This window comes from Polychytrium aggregatum (genome assembly GCF_025602895.1).
Source record: "Polychytrium aggregatum strain JEL109 chromosome Unknown BJ171scaffold_2, whole genome shotgun sequence".
NCBI lineage: Eukaryota > Fungi > Chytridiomycota > Chytridiomycetes > Polychytriales > Polychytrium > Polychytrium aggregatum.
Window position 1 is genome coordinate 314,869 of NW_026516204.1, and position 15,851 is coordinate 330,719.

A 15,851-nucleotide genomic window follows, 5' to 3' on the forward strand; every position below is an offset into this window, starting at 1 on the left:
GGTTCTCCAGAACAGAGTCCGGCAGTGTCGACAGGGGACCGCTCGACGAACGAGGGTGCGATGACCAACGAAAGGAAGAGCGGGTCCAGAGCCAAAAACAACAACAACAACAAGCAACGTCCAGCAGCTGCTCCGGGCACCTCGCCTTTGGTTTCCAGCCTACACGAGGAGCGTCCAGAAGGGATCTTCCTTTGTCCGGGGTGGCCTTTGGCAGGAGCGTCGTAGCCCAGACCGCAACAGCAGGAGGACGGAGCAGGAGCCGAGGGAGCGAGGCTGCGGTGGAGCTGGGAGGGCAGAGATGTTGAGATGGAAGACGGGAGATGCGAGAGAGACCCGGCCCGGTGCCAAGGCAGATAAGGCCTCGCTGGCTGGCTGGCTGGCTGGCTGACCCGTCTGTTGGCCGAAAAAAATGTGCTCGATCGGCCTGAGCAAACGAGCCTCCATTCCTTTCCTTTTTTTTCTCTCGCCGGGACACTGCCTGGGCGCCGGCAGCACGGAATGGGTATGTGCTCGGGCTCGTCCACGGCGTGCGGCTCGAAATCGAGGCCGGGAGCAAAGGACGCACACCGCAGTCCAAGTGCTGCTTGGGAAGCAGTTCAGCACCCCCGCGGAATCGGGAAAATGTAAGAGTGGCCCTCCCCCGGCCATGGGACGCGCGTTCCCAGGTCGGGACCGACACCGAGGGCGCAGAGCCGCAGCGGGTCCAGCAGCCAGCACAGTCGCTGTGCTCGCTGTCAAAATGCTGGTGCATCTGACGTGTTGTCGGGCTGCTGTCTCCCGTCTCGGTGGATGTGTCGTCGTCGTCGTCGTCGTCGTTGGGGGCATTGTCTCCCGCCGACATGTCGACCCTGATATCAGCCTGATATCAACCTGCTTGCTCCCAAGATTGAATCGCAAGTCGCCAGCGAGGCCGTCCAGACCCGGCCATGCAGCAACGTGCTGCTCCCGAGTGCCGCAGAAAGGCCTTTCTCCTGCTTTCCTCGCCGGCAACGTGAGCACCGATCCGACCTTTGTTTCCGAGGCAGGAAGCCGCCTGCTTTGGAGGAGCCAGGTGTCAGAGTTGGTCCTTGTCCTGGCTTGCTTGCTTGCCTCGTCCATCCCGTTCTTGCAAGGACAGCGCCGCCGGCTGCCAGGGCCGAGTCGTGTGGGAAGCCGACCGAGGGGTCGCTCGGTGCTGCTCCACCACGATGGTCTGTGCCTTCGCCCGATGCTGGCCGTCTTGACGGGAGAGCTGCTCCCCCCAGGCGGCGGCGGGTCGATTCCTGGGTATGTCTGCTGGAGAGGCCCCCGCTTCAACAGCCCGTCCGCTGTACATGTCCTGCAGCAGCCCGTCCAGAAGACCAAGGTTGCTGTGCTGGACTGCTGATTCGGAAAGCACGACTGTCGCCGGGGCGGGGAGGCGTCTTGAGCTGCACCTTGACAGTGTCCCTCGGGTTGTGCGCCGCCGTTTCAGCAATCGCCTTCGGCAGCGCAAGCTTCCGGCTTAGCGTCTTGCCGATACCAAGGCCACCGTCATAAGACGCCGCTGCCAGGCGGATGATCCGCAGGACCCCGTCCATCGTGGCAGCAGCACAATCCCATGCCCGAAACTCAACAGTCGATCCGGCTTGGTGCGCTTATCGGCTTTGGGGCGGCGGCACCAGAGAGCACGCCCGGTGCAGCAATCCCCCCAGATCGGCAGAGATCTGGCTGTCCTGGCAGCGACTGTTGCGAGATGACCACCGTCCCTTCGTGTGCTTGACCATCGACAGTCGGCTTGGCTGCGGTGCGCTGTTCCTCCTGCGGCGGCTATCGTTCGTGTCCTCGCAGCTATCGGCATGCCGCTGCAACGCCGTCCTGAGCCAAGCCATACCAAGCCATACCAAGCCATACCAAGCCGAGCCAAGCCAAGCCATTCTCCCACCGAGACTTGTTCGATGTGACGACTCCTTGGTGACAACAGCGCTTGCCTGATATGCTGCCTGTATTTGTGCCCTGACAAATACCACAAAGGAGCGCTCCAAAACCAAGACCGGCAGTGCTCCCGCAGTTGCTCGCTCTCCCTCTTCCCGCCCTTATCTTCTCGCTCGTTTTTGTCTTCATATCGAAAGAGTTGCATTTCTCGGCCGGGGGGGGGAGCCGAAAGGTGGGAGGTTTGAACTGCTTCGGCATCGGTCCATGACCGCGCATCGAATAGGCCTTGAATCTCGCCTTTGTCTCGCTCGCTCTCTCTTTTCTTTTCTTAATGGGTCGATACAAAGTCCTGAAGGCGAATCAAAGTCGATCCGGCAAGAGCAGCACCGGGTCAGCAAGAGCAGCATCGAGTCAGCCTACAGGGGGTTCAGGCAGATCCAAGAATGCGACGCCTCGCGACACTGCCGGGTCGCTCTTGTCCTGGAGGAGTGGGGCCCACTTACATGCTGTGCCTTCTTGGCAGCACCCTTAAAGTCAGCAACTTCCTTCCAGCAGTCCAACGCCCGCGCAGTGTTGTTTCGGTAGCAGTCGATCACAGCGTTTTGCAGCTGCTGGTATTCAGCATTGACGTGCTGCTCGGGCACACTGATGAGGGCAAAAACGGAGAACCAACAGAGTCGCCCGTTAGACATCGAGGCACTGGGACCATGTGGGTTGCAAGCACCTGGATAGATCGCGGTCCGTTTTTGGATCCCAAATGTCGTCTTGCCATTATGCCATCGCCACTATGTCACGGCAGAGGCGGCGGCCTTGTTGGTTTCCAATCAACATGAGCCGTAGGTTGTCGATGTTCTTGGGGATGGACTGCCTCTTCAAGCTCCAGAGACAACATTCGCGACGACTGGGGACATGGAGATGAAACCCAGGATGCAGTGCCGCATTCTTCGACAGCGGCATTCTTCGACGGCGGCATGACTCTGATCCATGTCGCTGTGAAGTCCTCTTGCTCGATCATGTTGGACGTTTCGGATGGCTCCGCGACACCAACCCACAGCCACGGCCACAAAAAGCCCACCTCCATCGCTGCGATGCATCTGTCCTCGTCGCCGCACAGATGCGAAAGAAATCGCCGCCATCAAGGCGCCGTGAGGACGAAGCAATGGATTACCGTTTCTGGCGACGCAAAAGGTCTTCCGCTTCCCGTCGGACCTGGTCCGCGGATCGTTCTTCGAAAAAGAGTCGTTGCTGCTTCTCCTTCTCGATCGCTCGCTGCACTCGCTCATGGACGACGTCATCGACATCGTGGTTGTGGGCAGGCTTGGGCGAGGGTGCGGCCTGTGGATTGCAGCCGTTGGTTATTGGAAGGGTGAGCATTGTCGTATTGGCCGCGCGGGTGTCGATGGGTCGGAAGCGGGAGGGTGGGCCATTGAAAAACAAGTCGTATCATAGGGGCTGGTTAGTGCTGGTTGCGCTTTGCTATCCAGTTTGCGCTAAACGGACCAGAGTGGCCTGTTATCGTCCTGGATGGCTGCGGTCGTGCATTCCCCGGCAAGCCGACGGTGCAAGCGTGGCTGGTCCTACGTTTGGGTTCTGGATCTGGTCCAGTCGGAACAGCAGGTTGGGAGAGAACTGGCAGAGAGCAAAGGGTCGGCATCAGTCATGGGCAACTTGGGACAATCCTCTCCATCATGCTGGTCTAACATCGCATGCGCTGCGGGGGTAGGCGATAGACACCGATCCGTATGCAAGCTGGCACAAGACCCGCCCCCAGCGACGATCAAGTTGCATGTTGATGCCTGAGGCATCAAGAAGTACGAGCTCCCTCAATGATCCCCCTTGGCCGTCCTGACGGTGATGTGGCCAACCATCTGGCAGCCACACCACATCCAGAGTCGGATATCTGCCCAGTCGCCTCGCTGACTGCGTGGCATACCGTGATAGGAATATCGGGCTCGTTGTAGAGCACAACAGGATCGGCAGGCTTGGTGTGAGCGTTGCCCATGGTGCTGGTTTATCGAGTTGGATCAAGGGGGGGGGAGTAGACGAAGACCGGGGTTTGGCTGGTTCAAAGCCGATTGATGGCGCAACCGGTGAAGAGCGAGTCGAAATGGACGATGGGGGGAGGGCAGGGTTTGTGGATCTGCTGCAGCCTTTTCCAGTGTTGCGCGATAGGGCCTCCGGAGCCAGGTCGACACGGGCAGTGAGAGATGCAGAGCGGTCCTGTCGAAATGGCCTTGCGCATCCAGCGATCAAAAGCACCCCGAGCGAATCGGCCCTGGCGACAATCGAAAATTTGCGTTTGCGGCTCGGCTCGGTTCGGCAGGACTGCTTACGTAACCAGGGTCGACTGGGGGTTGGATGGTGGCACCACCACAAAAAAACGGCGACGATGCGGTCTTGCTGATGCGGTCTTGCTGATGCGGTCTTGCTGATCTGCACCACGGCCACCACCAAGGCGATCCAGTGGACAGGCAATCTAGTTCGTAAGGCAAGATGCAGCCACAGAAGGGCCATAACAAGCGCCCGTTCGGCGGCACTTCGGGCCACATGTCCAAGATGCGAAAGAAAGGTTGGGGTCGTCGATCAAAGGCAGTTCCCTGGAGCAGTCTCGGACGATGCATCGGCTCTAGCGACAGGCGGCATGGACTCACTTGCGAGCCAGCACACAAGCGAGATACAGACGAACCACATCGCAAAAGCGAGCCGGCGATCGCCCAGTCACTGCAGTTGACTGACCCCAACGATCAATCGTTGTCTGCATAGCCAAACAGGAGATCCAGGTTGAAGGTCCTCGAGACTCGGGTAAGTCGTCTGCTTCCGCTCGAGCCGCCGTGGCCCTGTGCTCAACAGCCCATCGATCGAATGCGGCCTGAACGTCGCGCTGCTCGCCGGGAATCGCCGTGCCGCCCTCACTATCTACATCTCACGCTCGTCAATCTGTCGACGCGATGCTGCAGCACTGGGATCAGCTCCAAGAAGCATCAATGTCGAGGAGTTTGCCAAGGTGCGGCTGCGATGGAGATACGTTCGCCACTGTGTTTTGAGGCCGAGCAGACCTGTTCTGGATGATGCGCTCTGCCACACGGCGCCGATCGCTCCAGACGACTTTGATCGACTTAGCTCCAACGCGATGACTTAGGCCCGATCGTACGAGCTGAATGCGCTGGAGGTTGCCCTCAAGAATGCCACGTAGGTGTCTGTGGATCTCTGGATGTATCGAGTGGCAAGCTGACCCGAAGTGCGATTACCAGGGACCCCGGCGGCCGGGCTCGATCTTTCCATCCTGGTCTGGACTAACACTGCGACACTGTGTCATGTCCGGGCTTCATATCCACCATCAGCCAGTTTACGGGTGCCCAGCGAGTCTGGCAGACGGTACCCCGACACATGCGTCGTCGAGCCGCCAGCCACAACCTTAAGCGCCTTCCCCAGCGACTGCGTCAGCGTGCGCTCGAGCAGGTATGTCGACGTGTTGCTCTGGAAAGGCACAGCATGCACCCATACAATCGAGACGATCTCTCAGGTCTGACCGTTCTCCAACTCGTCGCGAACATACTGCGTCTCCAACTCGATCACCGGCCTTGACATGACACAAGATCGCAAATGATACCGGCAACCCACAAAAGGCAGAAAAGCCGCCGTCTCGTCGAAAGATCAGGCGATGCAAGACTGTGTTCGATGACTACTTGCGCCGACGAGGTTAGAGGCACCGAGCTCTTTCGAGGGAGTTGGGTCTGAGCAACGCCGACACAGCAGGACGCCGGCTCGACCTGCCTGCTGTGAGCTCTGTCGGTCGCCTGCCGCGCAAATCGGGTGCTGATACCACTGGTCCATTTGGTCGCCCGCTTACTTGCCTGTCCACTTATTCGCACGTACATTTATGCACAGTCAACAAGGGCTGGCTCGAGACGCACATCTGGCATGCCAAGCGAATGCGTATGGTGAATCTCTGGGGATACAAACTTGTGCGTATATACCGTGTGTTGCTGGCGAACGTCTGACTGTCGCCCAGGACAGGGCTACAGACTTGATCTGGATCTGGACCAACCAGCCTACTGACGTCAGTCCCTGCTTTACAATAGGCGCACCACCCCAACGACAAGAGCTTTCGCTCGGCGTATCGTGCCGGAAAATACCAGTGCATTGCCCACGACGCCTCGTACTTCCAGCCCATCGAAGTGATTGGCCTTCAAGAACATATCGTCTCGGTCTTCAAACACATTGCCGATCCTACTGCTCCATCGATAGCAAGCGCACGATATGTGGATGGCACAAATCAGGGCGCTACGACGATCTATGGATCCGACCGCTTTCCGCTTGGGGCCATCGCTCCGGTCACCTTTTTCTGGAGGCAAGAGCCGGACGAGCCGACTTTGGACCCCCAGGCTCACAAGCGAGCGCTTTGGGTCTGGGTGCATCCGGCTGCCTACAGCGATGTGCATGCCGAGCTCACCAAGGCGGCCAAACAGTCCAAACTGGCATCAGGTGCGGCATACTGGCCCTGAGTCACATGTAACAGCACATGTTGCTTGACAATGGCCAGACTTCGTCGATTGACTCTGTGGCCTTTGCCGGTGCATCGCCAAACCCGTCGCACAGACGTGGAAATCAAGGCCCTCAAGTCCGAGCTGGTTCGCTTTGAGCTGACAGGACCGCGATCACACGCCATCCTGAGTGAGGTTCTGAAGGTCTGCGAGGAAAGCTACGACAAGCATGGCGGTGTACACACCAACCCGGCAGCTCGCAAGGTAATGCGATATCCTGGCTGGAACATGCATCTGTGATTTTGCTATGCCGGAAATTGATCCAAGATGCCCGCTTGTTGCCAATCCGTCTTTCCCTCCACAACCGATCTCATCTGGCTGGGGACAAAAACAGACCTGGGCTGCGCTCAAGAATCTGCGAACGCCGTCGTCGCTTGCCCCGGGAGTGATTTTGTCGCTGACAATACACGATCCACGATTGAGGTTTGTTTCCTGGATTAGATATCGGGCAGAAAGGTTTCAGCCGTCCGACATGCTCTCGCCGAGAAAACATATCTCAGCACGCCAATTCGATGAGTCAGCATAACCGCATACTCATGCTATCGTATAATGTCAGCTTTCCGCCCCGGATGAGCCCACGCGCCAAATCGATAACTCCCGAGGAGCAGCTGGCCATCAACGCACTTCTAGTGTCGTGGCCATCGGGGGCAGCTGTTTCAGATATCTGGTGCCCCAAGAAACGGGACTGCCTTGACGCTCGACCCCGGGATGGTGTCTTGGATGCCAGGCGCGCCAAGGTAACCTTCCATGACCTCTGTTGGAGCAGTCGCCAATGTCATGGAATAGTCGAGCTTCGTCTATTTCTCTATCTGGCCACGTCCAGCCGACTCGCTAACCAGCTACCGCTCCTCCTGTGTGAGCAACAGGCGCTGATCCCTGGCACCAAGTTGATACCACAGCCAAACGACTGCCGCATCCCAATTCTTCTCGTTCAAAGGGACTGCTTCAGTCGCGATGCCGTTGCGGCGTCGGACAGCGAGTCTCGCGAGTTCACTGCTGGATGGGACTTGATTGCGCCCAAAGGCTGGGGCATGGATCTGTGGCGCCAACTGATCTATGCCGGTGCCCGCATTGGAGGTGAGCCACGTCCTGCAGATGGAATCACGCTGGCTTTCGTTCTATTCTCTGGACCGGAGTCGATATGCAGCAACCTGTGCTCTTCCACAAGACTCGCTCGCCCAGGTCCAAACCATTGATCCTGTATCTGTCTATCTCTCGGTTGCGTTCCTCATTTTGTTGGTCCCTGCAGGCTTGCGTGAGCGCCGCGCCCAGCACTTTGAATCCGGTGTTCCCTGCTTCCCATACGATTACCCAGAAACGCTTGCGTATCGCCACTACGCTGCAACCCGACGTTCAGAACTTCAAGCGGCACACAAGCGCCGACCCAAATCGAAGCGGCCAAACTACGATAAACTTGGGTCGGACTCTCCGTTCGAGGCGCCATTCTGGAAACTGGGCTCGGCACAGACAGGAGACAGCTCGAAGGGTATTGAGATAGTCAATTCCGGCTCTGCCCCCGCGCAGGCCATGGACACAGAGCCGTCGTGGCCAGCTCCTGCCGTCTTCGCCAGCGCGCGGGCGCTCGGATTGGTCCGCCGGCTGCTTGCCTCGGATGATTTCCCGCGTACCTCAGCAGAGTTCCGGCACTCGCTCCAAGCCTGGTTGGCCAAAAAGGGCTGCGGACCCATCCGGCAAGAACTGGAATCGAGCGACGTGGTGGCGAATGCCCTGGTGCGCGTCAGAATCGAGCTACTTGCCCGTGGTGTGGTCGGAGAGTTTGGCGCCATATACGATGCATCGCAGGAAGACTATCGGCGCTGGGTGGACCGTCGTGATCAAGACGACTTGCGAGCAAACTTGGCGGATGTCGAGGTAAGAATAGTCAGAGCCCGCCAGCAGCCAAGTGAAGTGCCTGGAGGTGACGTGTGCGAACCGACAACTGGCTGGAAAGCTGAAACACCAACTGCGAACTTGAACACCCTAGCTTCCTCACCAAGCTCGTGCCATCGGATATCTCACAAATGGATCGTACTCGCTCTCGACTGGCCGAGGGCTTGCTATCGGCTGCTGCTCGCTCGGGGCACTTCACCAAATGCTTCAGCGGGCACGAAGGTACGTGGCGAGTCGAGCCGCTGTCAATGCACAACGTGCCTCTCGTGACGAAGCGTCAGCCAACCCATTGTCGTCCTCCAGCATTTGGCATATATTACATTACCCATGTCGCTGACAGTGCAGCTGCCGATCCGCCATCCACTCTTTCATAACTCACAGCGAGAAGCGCACTCCAGAGACCTTCGTTCTTGTCCGAGGTGTCACGGGAAAAGTCTACCGACCCGCCAAGCTGACAATAATCGCATGAGCCTGGCCTGGCGAGCGAGCTGATTGGCCCGGCCGTCCCGCTGCCCGCTCCGGCAGCAGCCACCCCTGGCATCAAGTCGGGGCAAGATCCACTTGTGCGTGCCTGGTGTATTTGCGAACATCGACTCTTTTACCACACGGAAGCCATCCACGAAGCGCAATGTCGTTGCGGTGCGATTCAGGAGAGATGCGCCCCCTGGCGATGGGTCTTGGGGCCGTTTTCGGGCGAGCAGCGCAAGGCATCGCATGGATCGCGCACCAGAACCTTGGTCTTCGTGATGATACTATAGCAGAATGCAAAATTATCTTGTTTACACGATTCTACTTTGGCGCATGGAATCCCCCCATGTTCTTGTCAAGGCCAGGGAAGCTGCTCAGCTCGCGTGTCCTTCTACCAAAGAACGCGCTACTATCGGAATCGATTGTTGTCATCATCACAAACCTCTTCTGGTCGCGGTTGGCGTCCTCAAGCACCGCCAGGTTTTTATATGTGAACTCCTGGAACTGCGTGTCGAAGCTCGTGGAGCTGCCAGTTCGCCGCGAGAGTCCGGACTCGGTAGCCGACTGTGCCTCGGTCGTCTCGCGAGAGCTGTGGCCCTTGGCGTTGTGATGGGTCGCTATCAAATCCTCCTTGGCCGTCAGGGGATCTTTGTAGTAGCGTGCAGTCGAGTTCTTGCGCTGGGGCGGCTCTGCGCCCGAGTCCCGTATTTGATCCAGGTCGAATCGACATCGCGGGTTTGAGATCTCGTCGCCTTCTTCGGCGACACACTCTGGCTGTTCCTTTTGCCCAGCGTCGCTGGTCGGTCCGTAAGACATGGACAGCTTTTGGATATCAGGACGTGTGTTGCGTGCTGGAAGCAAAGGCAAATCGTCGAGAGAATGAGCCATCGCTCAAAGCAACGCCACACCATGCAGAGGAGCAGCAACACATGTGTGCAACACAGATGAGCAACACAGATGAGCAGCATCCGTTGGTTGGCCAACCCTCTGCAGCGCCCGCAGCCACAGCATTCCTCGTACCGGCAAAGTAGCTGGTGTCGCATAGATCCAGTGGCTTGGGAATGAATGGCGCAGGCTGATCGCGGAGGCTATCCCAGTCAACCTCTCGGAAGAACGGATGCGATCGTATCTTTGGCGCACAAAGACGCCGCTTTGCATCGGACATTAGGAGCTCCATGACAAAGCTCTGAGCGATGTCGGATAGCAGGCATATCCCCTCCTCGTCTGTTGCCCACTCGACATCTGCGGGAGAGGGCATGGTTTTGTTGGTGATGACGCCATAAAACCGACACACCGCCAAAGCAATCGCGATGTGGATGCAGAGCCAGGATATGCGGAAATCGACCTGCATCTCCAATGACAGCTCAGAGGACTTCCCCCTCCCTATCTATATCTCATGGCCATGACGCACCATATCAGCAATCGGCGATGTCCTTGCTACATGATGGCTGCCGGACAGGACTGTGTACCCACCTTGTGTCAGGATGTTTTTGAAAATGACCTCGGGAGACTCGCCGGTGAAGGGCGGGAATCCGTTCAGAAACTCATAGACGCATATTCCAAAAGCCCACCAGTCCACTGCTGGGCCGTGATCGATTCCCAGCAAGAGCTCCGGTGCAAGATAGTCTGGCGTCCCCAGTATTGGCTTGCTGGAGTTGAACCGCTTGCGGGTCAAATTGGCTCGGCGGATGGTCGATGTGGCCGGCTGAGCATGGTGTGCACTGCCCTCGGGGGCGTCGAGCGGAATGTCTTTGATGACTTCCATGGTATTGCGGCGATTGATGGCAATCTGTGTCGCTTTCCGTGAAATGGTAATGCTTGAAAGTTGTTGCTGGTTGAATGCATGAGTCGCGAGCCGCAAATCGAGCCAGAATCAATGCAGTGGATTAAAGATAGCGTCAGCGTACATACTTTGATGGATGGATGCGAGGCGATACAGGTCCATTCACTTTGGGGGGCCAAACTTCCATAACATCCGAGGTGTCTGCACCGGGCGTTGGCGCTCCGGGTTCTCAGCCACAGCACAGATGTGCACTTGGATGGCGGGGACTTGTCCATGGCCGAATACTCACGCTCAAGATGTTTTCTGAAGCTCCGTCGATCTCTCCAGGAACTGATATTCGCGAGAGGCCAAAGTCCTGAGGAGCAGGATGCCGCCAACATACCCGTCGGTATCGAACAAGGATGGGCGTCAGATTGCTGCATAGACGAACATACTCTGCCAATCCCTCTCCTGGTATCGAGCACGCTCGCTGGAGCAACAGAGTCTCACCGTGAGCTTGATATGCCCCTCAGAGTTGAGCAACATATCTGCGGAGGTGGAAGAATAGGCGGTGGCTCAATGCTGAGAAGTGCCCTCAAGCGCAGGCCATGATACAGAGACAGAGCGTATCGTGCTGGCTCGACTTACTATCTGGCTTCAGATCCCTATGTTGATAAAGATATTTGCACAGTCAAGCCACAGATCACATCGGTAACGAGCGTGCAGTAGTCCCCTGCAGTGTTCATATGATCTACCCGCATACCTGTGCGTGATACCGTTGTTGTGCAGATACTCGAGTGCCAGGGCCACTTCGGCGGCATACACCCGAGTCATGTCCTCATCAAAGGACCCGAATGCCTGCAGCAGCGTACTCAGGTCGCCTGAGGCGATCAGTTCGCAAAGCGGAGAAGGTCAGTTGGAGACGACGAAGTCCCCTACAGAGTAGCTACGATGTGACCGTGGGGGCAGCTGTGCTGGATGTTTCAGCGACACCGGCATTGTTGACCAGATTCGGTGGTGGCGCAGAAGGTCGCCCATGGGACCCACGGCAGCGCTTACCGCCGATGAGATACTCCATCACAAGATAGAGATACTCTTTGCTCTGGAACGCATAGTACAACTTCACCACAAACGGATTGCGGCTTAAAGCAAGGACTTTGCGCTCGGCAAGGACCTGCGAGACCATGTTTTTGCGGATCATGTCGTCTTTCTTCAAGATCTTGATGGCATACAGATCCTTGGTGACCATCTTTCGGGCAAGGTAAACTTTCCTACTCGCCAAACAGCAGCATGCTTAGTGTCTCTGAGGACGTGAGCGGCACGAGAGATCCACGAAATGCATGTAACGATGCAGACAGCTTTCGGACATCCCGATGGGTCCTACCCAAAGGCGCCTCGGCTGATGGGCTTGATGATCTCAAAGTCATTGATTGAGGGGATATTTTGCTTCTTCTTGTCGTACTGTCGAGGGTGTCGGCAGCAAAATGCGCAATATGAGACCGGTGCTCAAACGAGGCACTGACTGACGCAGTTGTAGGCGATGCAATCGACATTGTTTGCTTACAGACTCGGCTTGGGCTGAGGGCTGCCCTCTCTTCCCGCTGGGCACGTTCCTGAGCAAACCCTGGAACAGCGAAAGAAAGTGCTTGCCGCCGGTGGACTCTGTGTGATGTCAAGACAGACATAGACAGCGAGATTGTCCCAAACAGATAAGCGTTGCGAAAGATACTCGTCGCTATCCACCCAATGGTATTGCGTCCCTCACCTGGCTGTCTCTGGGCAAGCGACGCAGGGCTTCGGAGATCCCGGTTCGAAGTTTGCCCACTCATGTTTTCGGCATCATCCGACTTGCGTGTCGTGGATATCTGTCCGACCCCAACACCCCTCTGCGCAGCATATGATTTGAACTCGGAAAGCAGCCCTGACTTTTCTTGTACCTGAGTGTCAACGCCCTTGGATCAGCTTTCCATGTATATGCACAGAACGACAACCAAATGGAGTGTGCATCGGCTTGGCTGCTGCAAATACTTGGTTTTGCGTACCTGTCGACACAACTTGGACCCAAGATGGTATACAGCCGAATTCTGGCCACCAAGGCGGAGTGCTTCATCTGTGTATCGCCGGAATTTGAGCTCGTACTTGGTGCACTTGACGATAGAGCGCTTTCCCTCGTCCTCCGAGATCAAAAGAACCCTGCATGGTGCCAAGGCAGTTCCGAACGATCATCAGTCACGCAAAACATGATACAGCAACCTGGGTCTTCCTTCTTTTCATCAGCGACACGGATACACTATGCTAACCGTACTTTTTACACGACTCTTCCATTGCCTCGACGAGCTTGTTCATGATCTGCCAGTCCATCCAGTCGTCAAAGTCCTGGAAGTGCGAATCGATTCCGATATTAGTACACTTGACTCGCCAGTCGGTCCGAAACCACGGCAGAGTCCGGGCAAGCAAGGTTTATGTGCAAACTGATCAAAAGGCCGTTCGGTGCAATTTGCTACCATCCAAGGCTATGCGGCGAGACTTGACGCGGCGTGACAATGCACTGTCATCTCCCACTTTCCTCGACTAATATCGTTTTTTTGCATTCCTCCAGATTGGATCCGAGCTTTTTCAACTTCAGGTTGCAGTTGAAGATCTTGATGTGCATCTCCTGTTCGAGTGCGCAGTACTTGGAGTGCTCTTCGATCAGCCGAGCATCGATCATCTCTTCGCATATTCGACAATGCATTGTCTTGATAGCTTCTGCTACTGCTGCAGGGGTGGCGGTAGAGGCACCAGAGTCCGGGGAGCACTGTCTGGGTTTAGACGGGGAAGGGCTGTATGTGGAGACTGATGAAGTCCTATCCTCGGGCTGGAACAAGCTTGAGGTATCTCGGGTCGTGCCAACACTTCGCGATATTGTTCCTGGAGCCGACGGGGTAAGTTCCGAAGGGGTATAGACTGGTGTGCTCGAACTTGTCTGAGCTTGCGTCGTCTCTGATGAGGATCTAGTGGGGAGACTTGTGTTGGAAATATTGCCGAGATCACGCTTGCTCGAGAACGTTTGCTTGATGAATTTGAGCAACATTGATCCAAGAGGCTTCGGAGCCTGTGGATGAATCTTTTGGAAACCAAGACATCTCAACACTCAACACTCAACACTCAATACTCAACACTCAACACTCAATACTCAATACTCAACACTCGGCAAGAACCAGCTCGCAACATGAGTGCCGTATCCGCCAGTACCAACCTTCGACGAATCCGCAGATTCCTGAGCCGGACTATCGGTTGCTGGTTGCGCTTGGATGATGTTTGGTTCCGAGCGAATTGGCTTTGATGCACCCTTTCCTTTGAGCTTGAAGAGGAGCTTGAGCTGAGAGCCGTCCGATTCCTGCTCCTTGGGTCTTCCCCATGAGAGCACCGAGGCCCGCGGCGATTCAAAGTCGTGCTTGGTTCTCGACAAATGCGAGACAGCCCTTGGTCTGGGGGGCGACTGATCGTCCGAAAGAGCCTCGCCAGTTTCATCAAAGTCGCGATCCTTCATATCTGCATGGGTCGACTTGGCGTGGCCAACCTCCCATTCGTCGCGGATATCATGGCTGTACACAGGGATGTCGGACTCGCTGCGGGAGTGGACAATTTCGCTTGTTGCGGCGTGCTTCTCCCTCGGCAAGCTGCCGGAGATATCGCGATGTTGGCTTGCCACCTGGGCTGGGGCACCTCCATCAGTTTGGCGATGTGCCAAAGACATGGCAAGCGTGGACTGGTGGAGTAAGCTGTTTTTTCGGTGTCCATCCGGTGTGCCACCTTCCGATCCGTTCGTGAGAGAGTCGTTGCTGAGCTGTGGATTGAGTTCGTAGGCCTGCATCCGCTTGGACACACTCACTGGCGGTGAAAGCAGGCTGAACCGACTCTGTTCGATGACCAAAGAGTGTTGATTCTAAGGTCGTTCGACAGCAGAATATCATAATTTCGTGAGTGTCTGATCCTTTTGAGCGCTCCTTGACTCTGGAAAACTACAGAGATACGATTCCGCCCTCAGGGCCGAGGACCTGGTTCGATGAGTTTATGAATAACTCACCAGACTCTCCGCAATCCGAACGACAGGAGCGAGCAGAAAAAGAAGCTTTGTGATCTGATCATTGACATCTGCATTCGAGACTGAAGTTGCTCGGAGTTCCTCGCGTATTTCCTCGAGTCGCTTCATAAGATAGCTGGCCAGGGGCGTGCTCATGAACTCGCTAGCAGGCATGAACAGAAAATATCGTGCGATGGACTCGACTTGGTTGAGCAGATCGTCGTACACCGAAACTGCAGGGAAGTCGGAGCAAGAGGGAGAAGATGCATCCATGTGTGAGCTCCAGTTAGACCCTATACTGAGGTCCATGCCCATGGGCCCTATTGGCATGCTGGGTGACCACCAACGACGCTTTTTGTCATCCCAAATACGCCTCTTAACCCAGTCCAACTCAGTATACGAAGCTACTGAATCTCTAAAGTGCAATAGAACTTCCCAAAACCCGGACATTCCATATCCAAACCTCCCCCCACTTTGCACATCGGCTCATCGTCAACTGTACCAACGAGCGATGGCGGCCAGCTCATTGCGTGGACCAATCGAGATCGAAAGTACTTTGAAAGACCAGCCTGTCGCGGCGGACTGACTGGTTCCTCGATGGCAGCACTCAGGATCGTGGTGCCATAGATCAGCCGTATTCCGACATCGGCTCGGATCTTGGCCTTGACCATCTCTGTCTCGAGGTACTTTTGAACATCGCGGTTGAAAGCGACGGCGCAGTCTTCGTCCACAATCCGGAATGTACTGCCAGATTCAATGTCACCGGGCAGACGCAGCGGACTGCCCTGCGGCGGAGACTCGTCGTCCTGCAAGCGGCTCGCATCATCATGAGCGGGCTGGGGACTCTGAGGCGGCAGGGGGTCATCTTGCATTCCACCCCACAGATGATGGAACGATGTTTCTTCGTCCATTCCCATACCGATGCTACTTTCCATGTGTCCCCTACTTGGAGACGATATCTTGGAACTGGCAATACTCGGACTTGTGATGTGGAATATCGCACCGCTGCCATGCGCGTTCTCCTCCGCCAGCTGTGCCGTGACTGTCTCAAACATGGGCGAGATCGACTCGGTGCGCTTGGGCGATCTCGTTGGCTCGCTTTTCAGCTCCTCAAACTGAACTTGGCCATTTTGCTCGTCCTCTGGGTCTTCAAGGTCAACACTGTGCCCGGGACCGCTGAAATGGCGTTCTTGGTTGGAATATGATCGCTTCAGGACGCTGTCAAACC

At 56.4% G+C, this 15,851-nt stretch overlaps 3 protein-coding genes across 3 annotated transcripts; 1 reads left to right on the plus strand and 2 right to left on the minus strand.

Moving 5' to 3' along the window:
- Window positions 1-1,841: 1,841 nt before the first annotated feature.
- Window positions 1,842-4,298, minus strand: BJ171DRAFT_595023 (uncharacterized protein). The gene is made up of 5 exons (XM_053114565.1): window positions 3,827-4,298; window positions 3,475-3,522; window positions 3,062-3,228; window positions 2,397-2,538; window positions 1,842-2,242 (listed from the first exon to the last, which is right to left on the minus strand). The coding sequence occupies exons 1-5, from the start codon at window positions 3,893-3,895 to the stop codon at window positions 2,222-2,224; spliced, it is 447 nt and encodes a 148-aa protein (XP_052971334.1). The 5' UTR covers window positions 3,896-4,298; the 3' UTR covers window positions 1,842-2,221.
- BJ171DRAFT_111938 (ribonucleases P/MRP protein subunit POP1-domain-containing protein) lies at window positions 4,207-8,956 on the plus strand. The gene is made up of 15 exons (XM_053105460.1): window positions 4,207-4,462; window positions 4,657-4,695; window positions 4,851-4,897; window positions 5,033-5,082; window positions 5,235-5,352; window positions 5,490-5,592; window positions 5,782-5,858; window positions 5,976-6,378; window positions 6,493-6,641; window positions 6,772-6,860; window positions 6,994-7,174; window positions 7,304-7,514; window positions 7,687-8,309; window positions 8,422-8,549; window positions 8,709-8,956. Exons 1-15 carry the CDS (start codon window positions 4,387-4,389, stop codon window positions 8,794-8,796), a joined length of 2,382 nt encoding a protein of 793 aa, XP_052971335.1. The 5' UTR covers window positions 4,207-4,386; the 3' UTR covers window positions 8,797-8,956.
- Window positions 8,957-9,627: 671 nt separating this feature from the next.
- BJ171DRAFT_418608 (serine/threonine protein kinase 15) lies at window positions 9,628-11,997 on the minus strand (the record flags this gene model as incomplete). Its single annotated transcript, XM_053107348.1, has 8 exons — window positions 9,628-10,037; window positions 10,269-10,458; window positions 10,868-10,933; window positions 11,068-11,105; window positions 11,206-11,222; window positions 11,321-11,438; window positions 11,617-11,828; window positions 11,942-11,997. Coding segments are annotated over 8 exons (1,107 nt in total), but the record flags the coding sequence as incomplete, so codon positions are not given.
- Window positions 11,998-15,851: the final 3,854 nt, after the last annotated feature.

Bases quoted from the DNA above. Each gene is read 5' to 3' on its own strand.
- BJ171DRAFT_595023 (XM_053114565.1), bottom strand. From the start codon at position 3,895: ATGGGCAACGCTCACACCAAGCCTGCCGATCCTGTTGTGCTCTACAAC. The intron at 3,523-3,826 runs GTATGCCACGCA...GCTCTCTGCCAG, and splicing joins AGCCCGATATTCCTATCACG to TTCTCTCCCAACCTGCTGTT. The intron at 2,539-3,061 runs GTAATCCATTGC...TGCCCTCATCAG, and splicing joins CTTTTGCGTCGCCAGAAACG to TGTGCCCGAGCAGCACGTCA.
- BJ171DRAFT_111938 (XM_053105460.1), top strand. From the start codon at position 4,387: ATGCAGCCACAGAAGGGCCATAACAAGCGCCCGTTCGGCGGCACTTCG. The intron at 4,898-5,032 runs GTGCGGCTGCGA...GCGATGACTTAG, and splicing joins ATGTCGAGGAGTTTGCCAAG to GCCCGATCGTACGAGCTGAA. The intron at 8,550-8,708 runs GTACGTGGCGAG...CATAACTCACAG, and splicing joins ATGCTTCAGCGGGCACGAAG to CGAGAAGCGCACTCCAGAGA.